Genomic DNA, 21,788 nt, shown 5'->3' with positions numbered 1-21,788 from the left:
TGTATCATCTCATGAAAACACTTGCAAAGAGAGGTTTGGGATTTTTTTGCACTCCTCTGTCAGTCCTATGCAGCCTCTTATATATCATTAGCAAGTTTTAAAGACAACACTGTGTGCAGCTAAATCTTTATGTCTTTATTCTGTCAGTTATCGTTTACTCATTCTAATGGAATGTGTGTTCAAACCAGGAACGTGGTGAATCCCTACTGAGTTTTGAGTTTTCACTTTAAGTGAAATTTGAAATTATATACAGAGAAATAACATGAGACTTACATATATTTTAGTTCTCTGGAACATATTTTGAAGGTGTCACTCTGATTTAATTAGCTGACAGGTTAAGATTTCATTACAGGCAGAAATAATTTGTTTTCCTTCATTTTGCCAATTTTTTCAACCAAGTGGCACTTTCATAGCACTGTATAAAATAATTGGACCAATGACAGCAGATATAGCGATCCTCCCTCGCTGTTCAAGCTCCAAGGTGATGGACCCCACCAGCTTCACTAGAAGCAGAAACACTTGGTTCAGCTCCAGCTCTAGGCTATATTCTCACGTGGCTCAGATTAACTGGGGCATCTCCTGTGATGCCTCAAGTCCTGAGCTCTTACGGGCTTTTTTCCCCTTCGCTGGTGGCAGACCTCTGCTTTTGTACTCACTTAAGTTCAGGGTCTTCTTTTTCTTCCTTGGTAGGAGTCACTTTGATACCTCCTTTCCTGGCACGAGGACAACCAGATAAGCTGAAAGAAGCACATAGAATAAAAGCCACCTCTTTCTACTGCTGCTTGCCGAGAACCCCGAGAGCTGCTGCCCCGTGTGATGGGACAGTTTTTACCTTCTATGGGACGCATAGTTCCCTGTCACGTGGCCAGAGCCGTCACAGCCAGGTGTTGGGCACCTAGGGAATAATACAGGGAGCTTACAAAATACAGCTTCAAAGGTACACAGGAAAGAATATGTACCTTCTGCATTTTGTATAGGGTGAAAGAAAGAAAAGCAGAGTTTTTCTGGAATCGTTAGAACTAGTTCTTGCTGATTTTTTTTTTAATGAGCAGAATCCTTTCATTTCTTTTTAACAGAGTTTTAGTAAGGAGTGTGAAATGTATTGAGTATAATGTATAGATTTAATTAGTTTATAACCTTGTTTGCACCAAACATTTTTCTCTGTACAGGATCAACATTACAAAAAAAAAAAAAAAGAAAAAAAAGAGGCAGCTTGATATAGATCTGTTTGTAAATTTACTGTTATGTGTTTGTTTGTTATTCTTCTGATGCTTGCAGGTACAGACATAACTAAGCACTTTGCCAGTATTTATTCAAGGGGATATGGAAGCAGAGAAGCAGTTTTACTTTTGAGCATCGGTAGATGATAGCCAGAATTTGAATTTAATAATTTGTATATTCTAGCACTGTAAGCATATAACAGAACCATAGCTTCCTAGCCCTGGATTCCATTGTGTATTCAGCTTGGCAATTGGATTATGCTTATGTCTCACAGTTAAGGGGTTTCTGCGTGTGTGCGCAACAAACAAGTCTTTTCAACTATGGATGTTTAATACTAAACCATCCATACAGGGAAAGGAAACAAACCTGCATGTTACTGTGTTTTTGCCAGCAGTCTGGGAGGGTGGGCTTCTTGTTTTCTGGTTGTACATAAATAATATGCTCAAAAGCCTACTGGAGCCAGCAGGTCTGTCCACTGACTTCTGTGGGGTTTGGAGCAGGACCCTACTGGTAGCATCTTCCATCTCAGAAGCCCGGATTTTTTTTTTTTTTTTTTTTTTTTAACCATTGAGGATATTGTATTTCTTGTGTGGGGCTTTGTTTTGGTTTAGTTTAGTTGGTTTTTTTATTTTTTTTTTAAGAGAAGAGAAAAACACCTCAATGCACAAAGCAGCACAAGCAAAATATTTCCCTTTAGAAGCTGTGCCAGCCATTTCTGTTTCTATATTACACCGCACAAAGTTCTTAGGCTAAGCATCCCTAGGGGCCTTTTGAATGCTATGATTTTTACAGAGTATCAGAATTACAGAAAGACTTGTGCCAAATAATCTTGTGCTGAACAATTAAGGAAACTCGCATTGTTCAATACTCTCTTTAGAGTGTCTGTTGTTACTGAATCTTTCCTGAGGTGAGGAGATGGCTGATTTAATCTCGTTGTCAGTAGGCTGCCATGGAAAACACCTGCAAATATAATTGTAATATCACATCTGAGTGTGCAGGTGTATCTCTTCACAGAATATTTAAAGCTATTTTTCAGCAAACAATTAATTTGTCAAAACGGTGATTTCTTTTGGACATGACCAAATTTATTCGCTGATTCAAGTAGAATTCAGCAAATAGTTTCAACCGAAGAAAGGGGAGACTTTTCTTTTTAAAGACAATGTCAAAACATTTCACGATGACATTTTCCAAACAGAATATTTTGGCAGAATGACGTGCTTCACACTGACAGCGAAGGTAGAGGTGCGGGTTGCAGAGTGCCAGGTACACTCGACTGTACAGAGCTAAACATTGACCCTTCTGAGTGTGGGACAAGGACTGGGCACAACGTCACGTGGAGCAGGCAGCAAGGGCAGATGTCTGGAGAGTGTAAATGCTCACAAGATAAATCCAGAACACCTGCCAAATACTATGGATATTCATTTTGGCTACGTGTTTTATCAGATGATCACAGATGGAAGAACTGCCCGCATAGACTGGATGTGGATTTTAATCCAGCAAGAATTCTTTGTGGGACACATTCAGATCATGAATCTGAGAGTTATGAACTCAGTTAAAAAAGACAGTGAACTAAATTTGAATCTCCCCATTTGCAGTTACCACTTCTGGCAGCAGTTAGATTTCACAGCCAGATTAGAGTCCAAAATGTTCTTGAGGTCCTTAAAGATTTGAGGCCAAGATATTCTCAATACTTATGAAATACAAGATGATACTTCAGGTGGACTGCTGACAAAATTAGTAAGAAGCTTCACTAGCAAGACTCCACAGCTTGACCAATGAATTGGGTTTTCCAAATATTTGTTCTATCTTTGTATGGGTTGTGAAATTCCACAATACAAGATACACCAACAACGTATTGCCTTCCAGCCAGTAATACTGTGGCTTTTAACTGGCTGATGAGTTTGGACTGGTGCCCCAACTTAGGGAGACATCCTCTGTTTTGGATTCCTGTGCAGAGCCAAGAAAATCAGATTTACATTAGAGGGCCAGAGGCCTCAGGAGCTCAGGCTGAAAGATGTCAACTCTCTGGTGGGTGTAGGTTGCAGATTCTTTTACAATTCATCAAGTTTGTTTTCCAAGAACAAACCTCTCAGTGATTTCACATAGAAATATTTGTAAGTGCAAATCGAGTACCCGCTATTTTGTTCCTTTCTCCAGGAGGTTTACTTTGTCTTTAAGTAGATGAATTAGAACTGCATGTAAAACTGATACACTGAGCTGCAGATCTAGGAGCGTTTCTGGTTCTTTTACTCCCTAGAAAGCTCACAGAGGCGGTTGGATATGAACTGTAGTTAAGGCAAACCTACAGAGGTCAGCTGAGAAAATCGTCGGGTGAAATATGTCGTGCTACCTATAGAATATGGATCAGTATCAACTTGTTGTGTGAAACATATCTAGAAGAACTGCCAGAATCTCTCCTAAAAATTGGCATTTAACCACTGCAACAACTTGTCTGAGGATAGGATGGATTACTTATTCCTTAAAGTTTCTGAACTGTAAGTAAATATCTTTCTGAAGTGCACTTTTAAAATTCTTTAAGATTTGATAAGCAGCTCTGTGGTGAAATAAGATAATCAGTCACAATTCTTCCCTACTGCCTTAAAACCTATGAGTCGTCATCAGCTTTAGTACACTTTCATTTGACCACCTTAGATTGCCCTGTGCAAGCAAGATTCCTCAGATAAAAAATTTCTTGAATCTGACTCAGAGGCTCACTTTCCGAACAGATCGTCCTTATTTCCAAACTGTAGATCACATGGAAGCCTTGTATCTTTGCTGGCTTAGAGTTTCGTAATTGAAGCCAAAATCATATCTTGATTGTGGCAAATTAAACGCGAATAACATTTGGAAAAAATACAGAGCTTTTTCATATGGATGCCTGACTACGTGAGGGTACTTTCATGGCCTGATTCTGTGAGCATTTATGCCCTCTGCTCACACAGCAATAGTAAAATTAACTATTGATATCACTGTACAACACCAGTGCAGGCACAATTGCAGTTTTGGCATAAGCTTTCATTTAGTCAACGCTTATCAAAAGCTGAGGTTTGTTTAAAATTTCACCTGAACAATGTTTGCAGGAAGGTGGTACATTTGTGGAAAACAATTTTATTTAGCCCTTATTCCTTTTGCAAATTGTCTGTGAACAGATTTTGATTTTTTTGCTCTTTTCCTAGTTAATTGAAATTAAATGCGAAGTGCGTTATGCAACATATTTCTGTCTGTGAAATGTTCATGAACTTTGACTTTGTCTTTCACAACTCACTTATTATACATGGCGTACAGTGTGCAGTTTGTCATTTAAGTCATATGCTGTTGCTCCTCTTTCCTTATGGCATGACCAAAACTCTAGAAGCTTTAGTGGAAAAATAACCATATTGGTATGCAAATTTCCTTATTCACACATGAATATGGGGCGGGGGGCTGCATGAGGAGCAACTATTCAAAATATTTGTGTGAGTGTCTCTGTATGGCAGAAAGCCAACAGAAGCAGGGACAAATATAGATGACTCAGCAGATGACTTCAAATTTGTCAGCATTTTTGCAAATCAGTTCCTTGCTTCCTGTGCTGCTCTTTTCAAAACAAACTAAACCTAAATTTTGTACCTTTGAGACTCTGAGATGGAAAAACTGAAGCATTGTGCCAGCGTGTCAGTTTATCTACTGTCTTTGGGAACTGCTTTGAACAGTTGCCCATATAAATGGCCTTTCTTTGCCATTTTGTTGCCTCTCCAGCAGGTTCAACTCCAAAGCCACCATCAGTTCAGTATATTGTTTATAATTCAAGTTGTCGGACTAGAAGATGAGACCGCTAACAGTTGATCTTAAATAGCTAACTTGTAATTAAACACTAGGTCAAGCCTAAATGTAACCATTCCTACTATTAATACCATTAAAAAAGCATAATGGTGCCAGGATCAGACTTGATTTTCTTCTATCTAGACTAGGGATGAACCTAAAGGACAGAAAGGACAGTCACGGGATTCTCCCCTTTTTACACACATTCATGAGTTTTTCCAAGCCATCTATTATGGGATCCAATTTACAAGTTGCAGAGGGAAAGCTATGAAATAACTCTAATTACCCTTTCCTCTTCCCCACATCCTTATTAACAAAGCCAATTCAATAACTAGATGACTGGTTGCCAGTGCCTCTCTTGACTACAGATTTTTGAAATATTCATATGTCCCTATACATCTGTCTATATAGCAGAGCCTGCACGGTCGTTTTGTAAGTGACATTTCGTGGTGAGAATTATGCCAGCACAAAATCATATGACTTGATGTCTGCTTTGGTGACATTAAACTCATAGTATGTGTCAGTGAATGATAAAACATGATTTGCAGGAGTTCTGGTCTCATTTTTAGTTTTATTCTAACTACATTTATTTCTAAAAAAATAATTCTAATTTATCCTAACTGGATCAGACTGAGTTATTTTCAAGATATGTCTTACATGTTAGATATTTTCTGTTTCTCTCTGATTCAGGAATACTTTGAGAGCAGCCTCTCTCTTACTGTTCACATTTTTTTCCCCCAGATCTTGGTTAAGTCATGAAAAAATGAAGAAAGACAAATGGAGGAAAGTAAACTCTATTTCCCTCAAAAGCTTTCAAACCCATTCACTTCAAGTTTCAGGCAAAGGTTTGACATAGCTTAGAGAAATTAAAATGAACAACTGCATGACTGGAGGGAACATGTTGATCAAAGATAAATAAAAATAACATTTATACTATTGTCAATACTTACTTAAGCTCCTGAGAGTTAGCAGCCATAAGGGATTTTAATGTCTTGTCAGCTAATGGGCACCCAGAAACACTGAAAAAAACCCAATGCAAAATGTTTTACTAAAATATAATTTATTTCTTTTTTTTTTCTTTTTTTCTTTTTTTTTTTTTTTTAAAGCAGCAACCTCCAGATAATCTAAGACTTAAAATGGGAAAAAGGGGATCCTCAAGTATTTGCTCTTGGCAAAGGAGGAGCAGCCAGTATCAGGCTGTAGTTCTTAAATGACTGGAAAGATGTATGGCCAGAGGTTTCTAAAGCCCCTGTAAAGCTCTGCATGGGGAGGCAGTGGTACACAGAGTCCTTCCTTTCTGTTGCCTACATAAAGGGCAGGTAGAACATCTGGTCCACATGGCTGGAAAAAGGCAGAAACTGCTCTCCTGCAAGAGGAAGGGCAGGAAATTATTGTTTCAACCCCCTGGTTGATAGTAGGCTCTTCTGAGGAAAACAATTATCATCCTCAGACTGTATTAGCAGATCTATGAATTTCAAGGCCATTCATAGAGATATCTGCAGAAATCTCTTTTAAAATCTCATGGTCTAGCATCTGGGCCCAGAACTTCACAAAATGCAGCAGAAGCAGGAAAAACGGCCACATTTCTGTATGGATAATTTTATGGAAATTACTTTTGAACATTTAGCTGTGGTTGGTATAAAAATGTTCAGAGATGGCAACAGTTAAAGGTAGCTCTATTTCCTGCTGTAGGTCTCCTGCCGTGTCTTACCTGCGGTGTGAGGCATAGTTTCCTGTTACATGACCGCTACCGTCACATCCCGGAGTTGGACAGCTACGTAAAGAAGATGCAATGAGAAACTAGAGTATGTGTAATACTCCACATAGCTCACCCCACCCTGCACTGAATTACATAACGACACTTAGGGCAATCCCATTCATCATTACACATCTCAACATGACCATGATACCACAGAAAACTAGCAAAACTTACATGATGCTTTCAGTTTCCAATTATTACTTGAAGCACAGAAGGAAAAAAGTTTTCCTATTTCTACCATGCAAATTAGTCAGACACTTTTTTTTTTTTTTTTTAATCCATGTAATGTGAAATCACCATGCTTTGGTAGATTTTTTTGGTTATGACTTGGGTTCTTTAGGACAGTTTCATTACTGGTACCATATTTTGACAGCAATTCATAAACTTTAGAGCTGAAGTTTCTGATCTAACCTCCTGTAGGCCAGAGAACAGTTATATCCAAAATAATTCCCTCGACTTCTGACTAAAATAAGGCACCTTCTTTAGAAACACATCCAATCTTTATCTGCTGACATAAGTGAGAAATTAGGTGTTACGGTTGCTTGCAGAACAGAACGCATGTCAAGCTCACACCGCTGCAGTTCAGAATGAACACAAAAGTTTCCCAAGGTGCTTCTCAGCTGAACTGAGAAGTGATATGAAGGTGGTGTACATTTAGAAGAACAGATACATTCATTTCTGCCAAGACCTGGAGGCATGTTTGATCTGGAGGAGAAGGTATAGCTTTTGGTTTTCCTCAACCCTTCTTTGGTCATAGGACTGAGCTCATTTGTCAAATTGGGATGCAGTCCTCTGGAAGAGGGCAAAGATATCAAGAAGTGCAAAACTTGTGCATGAAGGGGGAGGGAGAGGTGAATTAGAGTGTACCTTTCTATAGTATTTTAAAACACTCTAACACCAACCCTGCAGAGTCACCTTATAAAGGGCTGCACCTTCTTTCACTGGGCACGTGGATGAGAAGGGCAAGCAGAAGCTGTACAAAAGCTTTTAAGTAAGATACCCCATACTCATTACTGTGGAGCACCAGCTAAATGAGATTGTCACCTGGCTATTTTCTCTGAGCTGGCAGAGTGCTAGGAACTGTTTCAAATCTGTAAAGAAGCCTTAGGAAGACATCAACCTCGTTTTCACAGCCCTGTTCAACCTGAGCAATGCAGTTATGGGCAAAAGTATTAACATGGAAAAATCAAAAGCACATGACAGGAGGTGGTATTTATAAATTAGTTCCCTGCAACTGAACTAACAATGTCAGAAAAATTTTTCTCTGCGAGTGCTTATGTCATTTTAAAAACTTCCTCATGATGGAGCCACCTGTACTGAATTGTTCTGTGCTCAATGGGATCACAGAAATGCAGTCTGACCCCTATATTACCTATAGATTCCTCTGATAAATTAAAAATATTTCTTCTTTAATTTTCTAGACAGATACATTTTAGAAATCTGTTTCTACTCACTATTTGAAAATAATACATTCAAACCACTGTAAGCTGATCATTGCCCTACTAAATACTCTGGGTATTATTATTTAGGAGACCACAAAAATATTTTACAGACATCTCCAAACAGGTCAATATCACAAAGGAATAAATATGACAAAAGAAAAGCCATTAGTCTTCAGCAAATAAACTCTCAGTGATTTTTGTATGCATCTGTTTTAGAAGAGGCAAAACAAACCTGACCTGTGGCAATTTAGGTCATGAACTACAAGTGGAGAGATAATGTGGTGAGGAGGCAACATGCAGACTGCACGGCACGAGGGGAAAGAATCACTCTTCACAGCAGCTTGCCCCAGGGAAATGGAATTTCTAGAGACAGAGGCGGATCTAACGGATTCAGTGCCACTGAGTCTGGGGAGCAGGACACAAGGCGACGGGATGCGACTCATTTATTTATGGGTGATTCTGCAGCGGTACGTTAGGGGTTATCATCACTAAGCGGTACAGAGTGCACTTGTCTAGAGAGACCTACTCGGGGTTGGGACAGAAAGAACAGTGCTATAAATGATTGCTAAGTCCTAGCTGACTATGACAGTGAAAACAGTCTATTGATGTCAAAATGATGTTGACGTGAATCCAAAGGGGTTTTGGGAGGAGCCTAGATGAGATTTTAAAAAGTGACTAGTGTTATGAGCTGGTTGTGACTATTTTACTGAAATTATTCTAAACTGAAACAATCTGTTGCTTGTAGAGAGAGTTAATGGAATTACCCAGTTTTCTTTGCAGTTTTAGATAGCAAAGTTTTGGAGCTTAAGACAGAGCAAGTGAGTCTCTGTACTTGGGAAAAGAGAGTATTAGGCTCTTCTCCCAGGGTGTGAATTTGTGCATCCACTTTTTCTCAGCAGGACAGAATAACTAACTCGGCTTTAAAGGAAGCAGATGAAGGACTTAAACACAGATTTCATACAGGCTGGAAAACCTTGGGGCAGCTCCTGTCCTGTGTTTTTTCTTTTTACGAACTTTGCATGTTTCCTATCTGAGAAATCCCCCAGCACTTCTCTGCAAGCTCTCAGCGGTGGATCTGTAATGATGACTGTCCAAATACAGTTTATTTAACTAGGTGAGCATTAGCACAGCCAATCTGTAGCACGCTACGAAGCTGTGTGTTTTGTAGAAGGGCTGTTGCCCATTTCTTACCTGGCTGTTTGGGGAGTAAGGAGTGATACCCAGCATTAGTCATGAATCTGTCCAGCCCCTGGGTCAACCCTGGCTGATCTCAGCTCCAAACCTCATGTCTAGGCAGTTGCATACCCACAACAGGGAACTAACTACCTGCAGGTCTCTCTGCTTGGTTCCTACAAATCTACTCCAAACCAGCACTCAGAATAATGACACAGGCAGTCTTTAGCGGAGGAGAACGTGGCATTTTTTGTGACTCACGTGATGAGTTCCTTTTTGAGATCTCTTGAATGGATCTTAGGTTTAGGACTTGGTATGGAGACATCTCCTGGATACTTCTTTTCCTCCATGTTTTCTGGAGAGCTCACTGGATCTTTCTGAAATATTAGAGGAGAATGTGACAAAAGGTTTCTCTCTTCAAGGCCTCCCATATATTCAACAAATAGCTTGCTGTGGCAAGAAGAGAACCTCTTGGAAAACAAACAAACAAACAAAGTCTTAAGAAACAATAGAGAGAGATGAAGAAAGTTTAATACATCATAATATCAGGCTCTCATCTCTCGACTTAAAAAATGTGGAACTGTGTATTTGTGAATCAGGTTTCGATTTATAAAATGGTGATAAATGCCAAAGAAAAGTACACAGAGAAAATAAAAGCAGTTGTTGAATATACAGAGCCAAACAAGATTTCAGTAATTATGTTTTTGTTTTTTTTTCTGTGCAAGTACATCACTGAGTTTTGTATCCAGTTAAAAGGAGTACCATTGTACTGTGAATTACAAAATTGTAATAATAAATTAAGAAAACTTATTACATATAACAGATGCAAATGCAAAGCTTTTCAGGTCTGTAGAACGGAATGACTTGTTATCCAAAGAGCAGATTCTTCTTAAAATAAAAATCCCAAGAACCAAATAGCTTTGAAATTTTCCTAATAGCAGGCTGCTAACAGTAGTTCTTGATTTCTACTATTTGCAGATTAAAACCATCACTGCTGCAGTGCCGTTTGATAGACGGTGTGGACCATGTGTATTCATTCCCATGGGAAGACATTTTGGAAATCTGGAGTCCTGAAAGGAAATGACATTTTTGTTTTCTGAAAAATCTTTGATCACTTCAAAATAGCTTGATTTATACCCTTTTGAGAATTAATGACTTCAATTATTATTATTCAACAATAATAATTATTAATATTCAATTATTATATGCAGGATAAGCATTTCCTTTCTGGAGGGATGCTCTGTGGATATTCTATTGTTCAAGAAATCTCCAAACCCTGTAGCATCAATTATCAAATCTCTATGAATCCCTTCTGGGACTCCACGTTGGTTTTGTGACTCTGTTCCAATACTCAGGTAGGTATTGCCCAGAGATTACCGTCCATAGGAGCAGAAAATGCTGCCTGTGGTTGAGGGGAGAAGCTCCTGCTAAACTCACAGGGCTGGTACCATCGATGCTCTGGGCAAACGTGCCAGGACAGAGGGGCAGGGATGGCTGCAGAGCTGTTAACACAGAGCAGAGGGCTGAGAAGAATCTGGACTGAAAATGGAGATTCTGCCTAACGGGACTTGTAAGCTCTGCGGGGGTGTTTCTTCTGATAAAGCTTCCATATGGTCCTCAATTCTGGCAGCTCATCACTGCCTGTTTGGAGACTAGATCCTTGATATGACTTCCTTCTGCTTTCTGGTACTGGCTACCTGCTGCCTACTGCAACTCACACTACACTTACATATAGAAACCATGCCATGTTATTGCTACATCAATTACTACTGGTTTTTGCAACCACATTTGTGGGGTTAGTTTGTTTGGGAATAATCTCATCTGCTACAAACATAGAAAGCAAAAATACATATATTCAGGTTTTCTAAACACTCATAGTAATTATCGAGTAATTATTTCAAATGAAAAAATCAAAAACTCTGATATATTTCAGGCTTTTAGACTTTTATTTCTAAAGGAAAACTTCAGGTAGGGAGTAATAGACAAAATTAAAACCAGTGCTAGGTATTGTTAAAATGTTAATGCAGGAATAACAAATAGTTGAAAGTCCTCCAAGCGTGAAACTAAAATGCTAAAATCCAAAAGTGGAAAAATGAGTGCCAGCTTTGTTTAAGATTCAAGAAACCTCAAAGACTGTTTTCCAACACTGAGTTAAATCCTGGTTCTGGCGGCATATGAGGGTGGTTTTGCCACTGCAATCTGCAGGATGGGGATTCTAGCTCCTGACTCTCTGTCCGCAGGTTCTCCCCTGCTTTTCTTATGTACACATAAGGGCAAAGTCGTACAGGGATCATCCCCAGCGTAAGCCTCTGTAAAAGCAACAAGCTCCCAAAAGAAGCAACGAAATTGTGAACTGTCTGTTGCCACCTGCAAGGGGTCAAATGTCAAAATAACTCTGAAAAACACAGGTGAGAATGTAATGGGGGTTGAAGAAGGCTGGCTTATGGGTTTTCTCTCTATCAGCTAACTGATAGGCTACATCTGTATCACTGAACTGAGGACCAATGCGGTGTTTCTAAAATTTTAGTGCACGCCTTGACTGGATCCTAAATGTGTCAAGACCAGGCACACATCAGCCTCCTCCACTTCTTGTCAAAGATTCAACTGAGAGGAGCCTGGAGTAGCCTGGTCTTTCCTGGTGGTGAAAAGACGACCCTGGCACCCCACTGGGATCCTGAGCTCAGGATGCACCTCCATCAAACAAGAGTAGCTGTAACCGTTTGTGCTGCTGTGTTTATTAATATTTTAATATATAGAGCTTGTGTTCTTTATCTAAAATGACACGTATTTCTTGATGTTTTGCTGATGATGGACCAGAAGCTTGTGTACGTGAGTTATTCATCATGTCACTGTCTGATACTTGCTGCACAGGGAGGACTGATTGAGAATTATGTATATCAAGGCTTGACAAAGTACTATAGTATTGCAGGTCACAGCTTTGTTTAATAATGTTTCACGGAATGGTTTAACAAAAATAAGATTGTGAGATGAAGGTTGACGTGTGATCATGATCTACAGTCACCAGCATAACTGACACCTAGATGGTTTAGAATTGAAGTATTTTCGTTTTATATCTTTGAAATTACTTTTTTTTTTCAAATCTTAATGGTGAATTTCCTGAATTGACTTTTTAAGTTTTGTAATTTATTTAAAACAAAGGGAAGGCAGGCATACAAATACCAAACCTCTGCCTTTCTAGGACCTTACATCAGCAATGTGGCCCAAAGGGGCTGTGTCTGTCTGAAACGAGCACATCAGACCAAAAGAACAAATATTTTTTTGTTCTTTCACACTTAGGACTGAGAGGAGAGCATCATGCCTTGGCTTGTGTGCTTTTCCAGAAATTCAGCTTTAGAGAGAGATATAAACCTTTGGGAAAACACCTTTAGTGCCTCCCACTTTTTGGTCTGTTAGGTGACGATCACCACAGCTAGTCAAGTCCAACCATACATATAATTTCTCCTTTCCCATTTGGATGGATTTATAATTAAATGCTATTAAAATTCTGAAGAATTCCAGACTAAAAGGAAAATCAGAACCAGCCCAATCAGTCCAAACACTACTATTTTCTGCAAAGAGCATGTGTGTATTCACGCATGCACACTACAGAAAGAAAGCAAGTAATGAAACTCCATTAATGTACAGATGGAACTTTATATTGATTTCAGCAAAGACCAGAACATAATGGTAACATGAATAACAGATAATAGCATCTGGCACTTTTAACATTTTTAAGCCCTGAAATCTTTGGAGAACTGACAGTTGAACTAACTGACAGCTCTAGTTATTTCTCAGTGCTTTCCTTTTGGAGAGATTTTGAGCTTTTTCCAAGTTCGGATTTTTTTTTTTTTTTAAGGGGCATCTGGACAGGCTATTTCACTGAGAGAGAGAGCGACAATATTTTCTGGAAATTACCACCAAAATTAAGCAACTGTTGTGCATATGAACTAGATAACAATGAATTAGAAATAGATATAATCAGTCATTTTCTTTGTATCAGGATAACTGCCAGTCTTCGATTTGCAAAACAGAGCCTCTGGCCCTGAGATCGCTGGACACATCAACACCCCCCAGGATGACAAAAGCCCACAGCAGAGGTCTGGGGTGAGACCCTCGGGTAGGGACAGACTGCACAGTGTCAAAACACCAAGCGCAAGGGGCAAGAGTGCCTTTGCACAGACCTTTATGTCTGGTCAGTAGATTTACTCCTGTCCATGTCTTATTTAAGTGCCAGGTTTGATATTTGAACAAAATATAATTCTGTAATTAATATAAATATCAAATTTTATTATTTAATATAAAGAAACAAAGAGGGAGGAAATTTATTTGAAGCTGAATGAAAACTCCAAATTGGGACATCTTTTATTCTGTTTCAGAAAACTCAGACTTGTCTCTGTTAATTACCAAGATTTTGTTAAAGGCTAATTAGCCTCTAATGGTCTCTTTCTGATTTAAGAAATATGCAAGCAATCCATAATCTGACAGCCAGGCTCAAGAGAAAAAAAAATAAAGTCAAACTTGTCAGCAAAACTGAAGAATAGGAAAGAAAGACAAAGAAGGGAGAGTGGACTGCCATGTTGCCAAGATAGGATAAATAGACATAAAGAGAAAAAAAGAAACAAAACCAAAATCAAGACAATTATCAGATTGGAAGTGGCAGTTTAAAAGATTAGCCATAGAAGTCGTGAAGTTACTAAATCAAAATATTTTCTGAAATTTTATTTGCTCATCTTTGTTTCTGCAACTGCATTTTCAAATTTGGGCTTTTACATTTCCTAAAAAAATATTGCAGGCAAGATTCTAAGAATGTGTTTAAATGCTTAGATAATGGATTATCTAGAATTATAAAGAGGTGGTGTGGAAAAGTCACTTTTTGTTTCAGCATGAAAAAAAACTACCTTGCTTTGGTTTTGTTTGTGTTTCTCCCCCCCCGCCCCGAGTGATCCGTAAGTTATTTAGATGATTGTGCTACAGGACTGAGCCATTAGGAAAAAAATTGAAAAAGCAATCTGTAATGGTGGATACCTTTGATTTCCTTATCTTAGAGACTTCTAGGCATCCACAGGTAGGCTCTGAGAGCAAGATTTTTCCAAGTGAGTAGCGATTTTTTATGCCGCATCTAAGAGAGGATTCAAGCCAGCTCAACGTTCACAAACCTCTACCTGTGGAAATTGATTTGCTTTAAACTGCATTAAACTGGTCATCCCAAAGGCCATCAGATGGCCACGCATCCAAGGGAAACAGTCACTCAGAAACTGAAAAGATACCTCTTTTTCTTCTTCTCTCCTGCCGTGGGTCTTGCTGTAGTTGATTGGTGTATCCCAGCCTTCCTGTTCACAAAGGGCCTGGTAGAAGGCTGCATTTACCAGGATGCTGCTTCTTTTGAAAGGAGAAGAGGAAGGAGTGGGAAGTGCTGTGCTGGAAGAAGTGAGAGGCATAACTTTGTCTTGGCTTCGGTTCTTTTTCATGCTCAAATCCAGAGTGCCATTTTCATCCACTTCTATCTCAGCTCCCTGACATGCAACAGGAAAGAGAGACGTGTTTAGACGTGGACATGGTGAGGCTGCAACATAACCATGTGGTGCTTTTAAAGGATAAATATAAATGCACGCTTTTATTTAAATTTATCTGAATCTAAAACCAGCTTTTCGATTTATTCCAGTTAATGTCCAACTCTTAGGCAGACTTAAGAGTAGCTTCAGTAATGGTATCCCTGCATCTCAGCTTAAACATAGTAAGTAGACTTTAAATAAGATGCTTCTAAACCGTAACCTATACACCCTAAATCTAGTTTTATTTAAAAAAAGTTTAGCTTTAAATCTTCTTGATCTTTTCACTCTTACAGAGAACTATGACCCCAATTCACAGTTAAAAGCATTAATGCGTTGTTTAGGTCATCAACAGCATTACTATAACATAGCCTCCCTTCCCCCCACGCCCCAGAAACATCACAACATCTGCATCATGGGGGACAGAAGGAGGGGGGAAGAAATATGCCTCAAAGTAGCACAGTAGGAGACATTTTCACTAGGGTTTTGTACATCACTCAACAGAACATACCGCCTTAATCATAGTTCGACTAGACCTGCACTGAGACCACTAAACTGAGAGCCACTGGAGGATCTTCAGGACCTTCTCCCTGATGGAGACCTTCATCAAGAGTTAGCAAAGCCTTTGCTACCTGGGAAGTACAGCAAAGAGCAGACTCTGGTTATAGGAATGTGTGCAGTTTGTGGAGAGAACAAGGGAAGGAAAGCTCACTGTTCTGTCTTACCCTGTCTGACTGCAGAAAAAGAGGACAAACTCTTCTTCTTGGAAATGATGAAAAGCTCCTGAAAGTGCAACTTAGTAATGGAAGCAACCAAAAACTTCCCTTCATTCTCACTACGCAACACTGCATAATGACGTGTCATGTATATAGAGATACATACAAGGTTAGTCCTTGCTAATGCCAACAATGACCAGAGTCAAGTAGAGGAAGAGGTGAAAGAGGTGGCTTCAGGAGGAGCACTTGGTAGTCTAGTTCTGTGTGTTGCCCTGGATAAGGTGGAAAACCTTCAAAGACTATAGAAATAACTAACAACATCATAGATCTATATGGGCATGTAAAATGCTGTAATTAACACTGCTCTGTGTCTTCCTGTTATTGTCATCGCTACTATTTTTGATTTGCATCACCACAAAGCGTGGATACCACTGGGGAATTTGGAGCTAGATCTGTTTGGTACTGTATAACTGTAGGAGACAGTCGTATAGACCCAGACTGAGACTTCCTACCTTCAGTAACATAAAAATAAACCCATAGAGTAAGTGAATCACCTAGACACTCTGTTGTAAATGCAAAAGAGATGGGTATGTCCAGGGGGTAAGTTTTTCTGTCTTTCTTAGACCTCTTCCTTAGGAAGAGATGAGACTGGCAGAAAGAGTCCCTTTCTCTTTCTTCCCTTTAACTGTTGGTGGACCTTGATAATTAGTCAACCATTTAATGGTCAAAGATATGGCAGTGAAACTTGTCCTTGCCTGAGGATCTTAAAACCAGTTGTGGTGAAACAGGAAATTCTTCCCCTGTGCTGAGAGTGGGACATGGCCACCCCGATTGAACCGAAGGCACAGGCTTCCTTCATGCAGCCTGCTCTTCTACCACTGCCAATGGTGATTCATTCAAAAGTAAAATGCATCTCATGAAATTTTTTTAATCAGAAGGAAAATGTTGGTAGAAGATGAAAAATTAAGGCCCAGCAATCTCTCCTCACTCGGGCATCCTGACTGCATGTTGTACCCATGCCTCTAAGACAGATGCCCACCTAGACTGAAGCACTACCAAGCCATCTGCTAGTCCCTGGTTCAGAAATCCAGGCACCTCTTACGTTTGCTTCTCCTGCATAGCAAAGTTCGCATTTTCAATCATACAGCTTAAAGAGAGAGATGTTTTATTATATTTATGGGAAGTAAATACACTTCTAATATGTTCATACTAAGACGCTTTGGTTATATCTTTCTGCCCCTTTTTAGTAAATAGTTTAATCTCCTGTGATAGTTTTAAGCCCTGAATTTGACAGTGCAGCTTATCCTGGATAATAACTTAGTAACCACAACATCTTATGCCATCTGTATAATATCAAATACATTTTTATACCAGCATTAATAAACCTTAGTTACAAAAATCCAAGATATTAACTATATCAGTGCCAAGCACACACTCCAGGATCTGACAATATAGCACTGCCATGATCGCCCCAGTGTTTTTTGGCTTCATAGCTGATATGTAACTATAGCAATGAAACAGAGCTACAGTAATCAAATTTAATGGCCAATGTAAAGTAAAATGCTAAATGTTGTAGTTGCTGACATTTTTCGTAATAAAAAAAAACTTGGGTTAAGTCTGCACAACAAACATTCACATAAAATTCCAGACCTCTGTGACAGATGGCTTAGGAAAGGAAGCCATGTGACTGGGCTGCAGTAGTTTTATAGTGCAAAACCCATAAATAGTGCAGATTCTCTGTCACTGACAAAATATCAACTACTCAGAAGGCAACAGTGACAACAAAAAGGACCAAAATCAGTCGAGCTCCTCTCCTCGATGAAACTGTACACAGAAAAATATCTCTCTTAGATACCATTAACTGCAACTGGGAGCTCTGGCTAATAAGCAGAACATTTACTAACATGAATATTTAAAGCTTCCTCAGTACTTCCCTGAAATTCCCGTAGAAGTTGGGTTGTCCAGCATGCACTTAATTCTGCTCAGGGAAGGCTGGGTTGTGTGTTTGTGAAGTAGCGTACAGATGGAGTTTAAGTGAGCTCACAGATGCACACAACAATTAAATATAGTCACGGAAAAAATATCCCCTTTTGCCCATCACAGGATGGATCACAGGTCTACAGCATGGCTTTTTGTTCAGAATGGTAGAAAAGAGCTATCACTTTGCTGCCTTCGTAGCAAACTCCAAATGGCAGAGCAAAAAGAGAGAATAGTCAGAGATACTGCTCCAGTTTTCATTCCTACTCACATCCCACCCTCCTCTCAATATGTGTCCTTTGCTTGTTTTACCACGTTTATTTTTACATTAATTTTAAAATTGAACTAAAAAAGATGAAAATGGCAAATGGGAAAAAAAAATTGCTAGAGCACTGCTGTGACACGCTGACAGAAAATGGCACTTACTATGCTCAGCTCAGACTTGTAAAGGCTGTGTTCTCCTCAGTGAAGGCGAGATCTTACTACTGTTGATTCTAGAGCATGTATGAACAGGACTACACGACATATGTAAAATACAGCTACCAAAACAATGTAAACTGTTCTGATTCTTCCTTGAATATATAAGCAAAATAAAGATGCAAATGTATCTTATTATTTCTTAACCTATATTACCTTGCAGCTGTGTAAATATTTGGAGCCTGATTTTGATCTTATTTACATTTACATTTGCATTTACTAGGAAAAAATCCACTAAAGCAATGAAGACTAATAAGACTGTGAGGAAATACACAGAGTAATTAAATGCAAGTTACTCCTTATCTATCAGTGACAGTGTAATCACCTCCACAGGTTTTACAGCTGTAAAAAGGATTCCAGAATAAAAAACGAGAGAAAAATCACTGAAGATTATTCTCTTTATTCAGGGATCTGTTCAGTGAAAAGATAAGGTACAAGTCGTACTCCACTATGAATATCTATCTAAAATGAAGTCTAATATAAAAAGGTAAACAAATAATGGGCTCTGTCCTCTTCAAGTGCTTTGTACTTTAAAGATTTTTCAGCCTCCTTTATTTTATGACATAAATATTACAGAATATTTTCTAGTCCATTATTAAGTCTTGTCCTTAGAACTGAACTACATCAGCTAGGTCAGCAAAGGCTGTTGTCTTTGGTGATAAATTCCTCCTGCATTTTTTCATAGGCTTTTGGTCCATCTGATCGCTCACAACATTTAATACTCTGCAGTGTGTCTCCAGTAACGATTACAAGTTAAGCTTTATCTCATAGCTGGATCAGAAAGAGTGAATTATTGTGTCTGCATGAATCTTATTTCAAACCTGTGACCTTAGGGAGATTGCATCGTTACATATATAAGGAGTTTTATGTATTCCTTAGTTGTCCTCATCCATACAACTTAGTGCTAAGTCCAAAGAACCAACATTATCAACAATTTTGCATTCCCACAAGCAGATCAGCCTAGTTTGGAAAGCTCAAAAGATCTCTTTGGTTCTGGTATTGAGAGTAACTCTGAAGCTAGTATCTTGCCATGTGTATGAATACTATTCTTAATGCAACTCCACCAAAAAAGGACAATCTTTTCTATTTCCAGCCAATAAAAATACATACACATCAATTCTTCAGACTTAGATTTAAGTCATTGAGTGCTTCTGCAGCAAATTACAATAATGATGTGGGTCAACACAGGAAAACTTGTAACTGCCCAGCAACATCTGAGACAAAACTGAAGTCACAATTTCAGCCCAGAGCAATTCATAAATTACAAAAAGCTAGCCAAGAGTGCACTCAAGGAGGAATATGCACAGCAGTGTAACGGGATAGTACCTAGTGATACTCTTGGCTGATTTTTCACGCTGTATTTAGGCTTTAAGATATTTGTAGTAAAGGACTGCCTGACAAACATCCCGAGTACTAACTACATCGTTGAAATAATTGATGTAATTATCACCATCATCAATATGCAAGAATGGAGAGATGACTTAATTTTGTTCAAAACTAGAATTTGAACTTTAAACATTTTTAGCAAGTGTAATTTTTTTGTTTTCTTTCAAGGCATAGCGCACATATGCCGTTTTGTCTAAACAGGTGGGAAAAACACCAAAACAGTAAAAAAAATTTTTGGCAAGCAGTAGCGATGAGGATACAGACAAACTGTATTGTTTGCAGCTACCTCTGTGAAACATGAATGTGGTGAGGGCTGTAAACAGGGAAGATCCCTCTATATTAAGATGATGTAGACTCTTGCACTATGCTAGAAGCTACAGGCTAAGCCTTCTAGGGGAGTTCTGTTGACTTCAATGGGTCAATGTAACATTAATGTGGTATTATTTATTTTTGAAAACAGTATCATCAAGGTATCTGATGATCTTAGTATTTTGTATGCAGCTGATACATAATTCATTGAGAAAGCTTAGGATCCATTTTACTGCTCATTTGTGAATAAATTTATTCTTTAAACTGCTTACTTTATAAATTCATAATTTTAATCTTGAGATTTTAACAGATCACCTTTGTACATTAAATCTCTTTGGAAGTTTTGCTTACCAATGGTACTAATTAATGAGTAATCTGATTTCTCTTGCTACCCTTCTCTTTCTTTTTTTGGCTTAGACTCTCCCTTTTGAACTGATCTGTAGAGAATGTGAGATATATATCTGAAAAATCCATTAAATTAATGAAATATGGAATTGTGCTGTTAAAAACATTTCATGTAAGTGTTATCTATAGTCACATAAAAATTATGAAAACTTAACTATTACTAAAAAACGGACAACACCCTGGAGGTCAAGAAATAAAATCTGAGAGACAGAAAGAAAAAAAAAATACTTCAGGAATCCACTTGTGCTAAAAAATGTTTTGGTATTTTCCCCACCTGTTTAAGCAAGGTGACATATGCATGCCTTCTTGAGAGAATACAAGAACATGACACTTGCTTGAAATGTTTGAAGTTCCAGCTCTACTTTTAAAACTTAGAAACACAATATTTTTACAGCTCTGAGAATGTTTAACTTGCAAAGGATTTCCAGCAAGCCCAGGAAATCCTCTGCAGTCCCACATGTCCTTGCTCTACCACCACACCGCCTCCCATCTGCAAAGGGTGGTGGCTTGGATTGCTGAGATGCTGCCCGATGCTCATACCAGAGCAAATCTCTTTCACAAGTCAGAAGCTTTAATCTGCTAAAGTATGGACAATGCTCATGGAGTTTTTTAGGCAAAGGAACAAAGGAATGTGGCAAGAGCGAGGGCTGAGAGGTTCAGCTGACCCTATGGGGCTCTGAGTCCAAACACTGATAAAGTCTCAAGAGATGTTTTTTGTAATCTAAAAAAATTGTAAGATATTCTATCAGTTAAACATTTACCTTTGTGGCCAACACCAGCCACAAAACAATTCAGAAACATTGATAAATACATAGCAGCCTCTTTAAAAATAGCCTTATTTTTTGCTTTGTGTTTTAAAATAAGAAAGCACCTGGCAATTTATGTCCACATTTATTTTTTCTTTGAATCCTCTGTGATAAAAATCATAAATAGCCAAAACCCAATAAAACCAGGGTTTATGTGGTTTTGGCCACCAAGTCTGTTTGGGGCTTACTTGCCTGTGTTCTGGCCAGAAGCTAATTCTGATTCTTCTGTCAGATGTTTTGTAGCAGTATGCCCTCCAGAAAGTCTGGCAAAAGTGGAGGCAGGCAGATAGCAAGGTATGCAGGTGATTTTCTTTTAGGCTGGATTCCTGGCTGTGAAAAAGGAGTAAGCTATGTGCCCCAAGTGTCCCTCCATATCGTTACTATTATGTTCGCTTCCATTCAAACCTTCCCTGTGATTTGGCAACTGTGAAGCAGGTATGGAGGAGAAAAATCTTTGGGTTATGCCTGGTCCCTTTACTGCTCTTCTCTGGCAAGAAAGGTCTATTGCTGAGGTCAGCCAAAGGCTGCGGCAGCAATTTAATCCAGCCATTGGCGCCAGTTTCCATTTCCCTGTTAGAAGAAGTCTCTATCGAAGACCGGTGCAAAGAGCTTTTTGCAGCAGATATGAGATGGATCTGTCATCTGGGAAAGGTTCCGTGGGCAATTTTTGGGGCAGATAATATCTGAGTTACAGGGGATGCATGTGGACACACTAAAAAGTCTACCTCGTGGCATCTCCCAACATCCATTTCAAGATCCAAGACTTCACA

General features: G+C 38.9%; 1 protein-coding gene across 1 annotated transcript in view; it reads right to left on the bottom strand.

Annotated features, from left to right (window-relative positions):
- Positions 1-21,788, bottom strand: part of ST18 (suppression of tumorigenicity 18, zinc finger) — a 160,164-nt gene that overhangs the window by 7,110 nt on the left and 131,266 nt on the right. The window contains exons 13-18 of the mRNA XM_010087365.1: positions 14,661-14,906; positions 9,655-9,770; positions 6,731-6,793; positions 5,970-6,038; positions 833-895; positions 657-737 (exon numbers count right to left, since the gene is read on the bottom strand). Coding sequence (XP_010085667.1) covers positions 657-737; positions 833-895; positions 5,970-6,038; positions 6,731-6,793; positions 9,655-9,770; positions 14,661-14,906 — 638 coding nt within the window. The remainder of the gene's footprint in view (positions 1-656; positions 738-832; positions 896-5,969; positions 6,039-6,730; positions 6,794-9,654; positions 9,771-14,660; positions 14,907-21,788) is intronic.

Source organism: Pterocles gutturalis, unplaced genomic scaffold (assembly GCF_000699245.1).
Source record: "Pterocles gutturalis isolate BGI_N339 unplaced genomic scaffold, ASM69924v1 scaffold2531, whole genome shotgun sequence".
Taxonomy (NCBI): domain Eukaryota; kingdom Metazoa; phylum Chordata; class Aves; order Pterocliformes; family Pteroclidae; genus Pterocles; species Pterocles gutturalis.
The sequence above is the reverse complement of the archived record's forward strand: the minus strand, read 5'-3'. Positions and strand labels throughout refer to the sequence as shown.